The sequence below is a fragment of the Atta colombica genome, unplaced genomic scaffold, assembly GCF_001594045.1.
Source record: "Atta colombica isolate Treedump-2 unplaced genomic scaffold, Acol1.0 scaffold9, whole genome shotgun sequence".
Lineage (NCBI taxonomy): Eukaryota > Metazoa > Arthropoda > Insecta > Hymenoptera > Formicidae > Atta > Atta colombica.
In genome coordinates this window covers 408,764-411,835 of record NW_017259583.1, presented here as the reverse complement: position 1 = coordinate 411,835, position 3,072 = coordinate 408,764, and the positions used below count along the sequence as shown (strand labels likewise).

Below are 3,072 nucleotides of genomic sequence, written 5' to 3'. Positions count from 1 at the left end.
TATATATATATATTTTTGCTCATTTTTGTACCTTTTAATTCTCGTTTTAAAGTATATAATCAAATCTTTAAATTTTCAAAATAATTTTATTTAAAAAAAAGATTAAACTAAACTTTTTCTTGCATACGCATTATCTCAACGTAATGTAAGAAATCTATTTGTTAATGTAAATTAATTTTAATTATATTGTTAAAATTTAAGAGTAACACGAATATAAATATTCATATATAGGCGGGAATTTTTAAAATATGGACCAATAAAAATGCGACTTTCTCATGTCGCAACTTTTATTAAAAGGTCTCTAGACTTTACCCTATATATACATAACTTCTAATATTATGTATTACACTAACAATGTTTTATGATGTTCTACGTTCTTTTCGATTCATTTCGGTAAGTTATTATTTCAGAAAATTACGAACGATGAGCCGGATAATCAGCATACCAACTGAAAGCTCCATTGGATCCGGTATGTCCTCCGAAATCAACATAATCCAGGACATGCGTTGCCAATCGCTGTACTTCGGAATCATCTTGAGAAACGCTAGATACAACGATTGGTATATATGCTTTTGTTTGTTTTGCTACTCTTGATAATGAAGGTGCAATTGCATTCACCTTGATGACATCGACAACATCAATACCATCGACAGGAATAGTGATATAACGTCGATCTCCTGATATACCACAAACGGCGCATAGCAACATCAATATAAAATCCTGAAAAAAAAGGAATCAAATTTTATTTAATGAATCGGAAGCCTAATAATGGGCTATTTATTATATATAGAATGTTTGTTGTCAATAAATATCCAATTAATAGATAGTTTATAGACAGTAAATGGGTAATAAATGCCCATTATTAAGCTTTCGATTCATTAATCATCAAGAGCATCGCAAAACAGTGGATGTATAGTTGACATCGACTTCTTCAGAGGGCTGTAATGCACAAGATACTTTGCAGTTACAGGATAAAGACCCTCCTCTCTTTCTTTGTGATACATGTGCAGGGACACTATAGGGGTTCCTTTCAGGCATGTTCAGATTCTCACCTGAGTGCTCTCCAGATGTCTTTGTTATTTAACAAATATTAAACAAGGATGACATGATACTCGAGAAGCACAGAATGGGAATTAGAATGTCAATAAGCGATTCAATACAACACCATGATCATCTTATCCTTATTTAATATTGACAAACAACAAGAATGTAATGATATTATATGTATCATTTATGTTTGTTGGAAGGTACCCTAGGACAGAGACGTGCCTAAACAGCGTTGCTAATTTCAATTCATCACATCAACATTATGCATAGCGTATATGTCACGTGACCGATGTTTTCTCGCAGTTTTGATCGCAGAAATTATTTGTAATTGTTAAAAAACTTTTGTTAAAACCAAGAAATAATGGATATTGTCCCCCCCCCCCAATTCAATTTTATTGAATGGGCAAAAAGTGGTCTGCCCTCTCCCCGCCCTCCACTCTCCTCCATAGTCGGCGTCTATAATTCTTATCATTTTGCTATGAGTATGGAGAGACACTATTATATAAATTTTATCTTTATTATTCATTAGATGTAAAGATAAACAAATAGCACTAATAGCATCTTTCCGAATGCGGCCTATATGTACAGATTTTGTTCGAAAAATATTTACAATAAGTATGTCGCGTGGTAATACATATCAATTTCATTCGCGTAAAAAATAATATAATTCTTTCATATTTAATAAGTATAAAACCAAAACAGCCACATTAAAAATAAAAATAATTTATATATCTTAAAGAATTTGATCAAAGAATTTATTAAATTTTATTAAAACAATGCACACTGTGCGTGAAACACACTTTTTGTTTTAAATGCATATAATATTAACATTATCTATTTTAAATTATATAAAGTTAGCCTCCCAAACTTTACAAAAAATTAAGGTGAAACTGTATTGACAATCTCACTAGGCGAGCGGTTTACTCTCAAAAGATCGTTTAGAAAATACATTAACTGACTAATCAACGTTTTATGTGATTTAATTCGGTATCTAATATTATTCTGCGAAAAAACATCCATATACAATTATACACTTTATAAAAATTATCCGTTTCACGGATTTTTTCCATGTTCAGATTTATTCTTAGAATGCTAACGTTTCATGAACTTTGCAGTCCACTTCATCAAAGCAAGGAGCAGCCTGATACTGAGCTGTTCCTCGGGATCCTTCCTTTTACATTACGCTACTTGTTGGAATGGGGAGGGAGAAGAAGAAAATTGTGGGGAGAGGGAATAGTCGGTTTTCAATAACTGGGAGAATGGTCTTCCATATTTTATTTATGTTGTAGCCATTATCTCTATTTAGATTGTCAGGATGTTTTCATATCTTTATGTTTTTATATCTTCTCTAGTGTTTCTTGGAAAGTATATATAATATTGGTATAGTATATATAATAGTATATATAATATTGTGATCGTCAAGTGTTTTGTCAAACAGTATTTGATGTCTTGTTTCAATGTTGAATTCTGATAATGCCGACTGCGTAACGTGATTTAACCTGACATCACATTGGTATTCTTTTATCCATAGGTTCATTCTCCCGGTTTCTCCAATGTATACTTGCTCGTAGGAACAAGGTATTTTGTATATTCTGAGCTGAGTGGAGATCTTTAATTTTTAGGATTTCTTAAGATTTGTCCTATCTTTTTGGATGGTGGTTTGAAAATAGTTCAGATATTGTGTTTGTTTAATATCCTGCCAATCCGATCTATTATTTCTTTGACATATGAGAGAATGGATAGGATCCTTTTGCCTGGTTGTATGTCAAAGACCATTGTTTTGTTTGCATATTTATTGATTATTTTGATTATGTCTTTTTTGTCGTGTCCGTTTTTCTGTAAAGTTAGTTTTAGGTGGTTGAGTTCTGTCCTTTGTTAGAGATGGTGCTCTATGTAGTGAGTTGATTTCTGACTGATTTTGTGCTGAGTAATGATGCGATTCGGCATGTACAACTTTGCTTCCGCCGTTTTCCTATAGATGGCTTTAGCGGTAAGTGGTGGTCGAAATAAATAGATCATAGACGT

General features: G+C 32.2%; 1 protein-coding gene across 1 annotated transcript; it reads right to left on the bottom strand.

Moving 5' to 3' along the window:
- Positions 1 to 414: 414 nt before the first annotated feature.
- Positions 415 to 1,038, bottom strand: LOC108693269. Its single transcript, XM_018202140.1, has 2 exons — positions 1,003 to 1,038; positions 415 to 720 (listed from the first exon to the last, which is right to left on the bottom strand). Exons 1-2 carry the CDS (start codon positions 1,036 to 1,038, stop codon positions 415 to 417), a joined length of 342 nt encoding a protein of 113 aa, XP_018057629.1.
- Between the last annotated feature and the right edge of the window lie 2,034 nt (positions 1,039 to 3,072).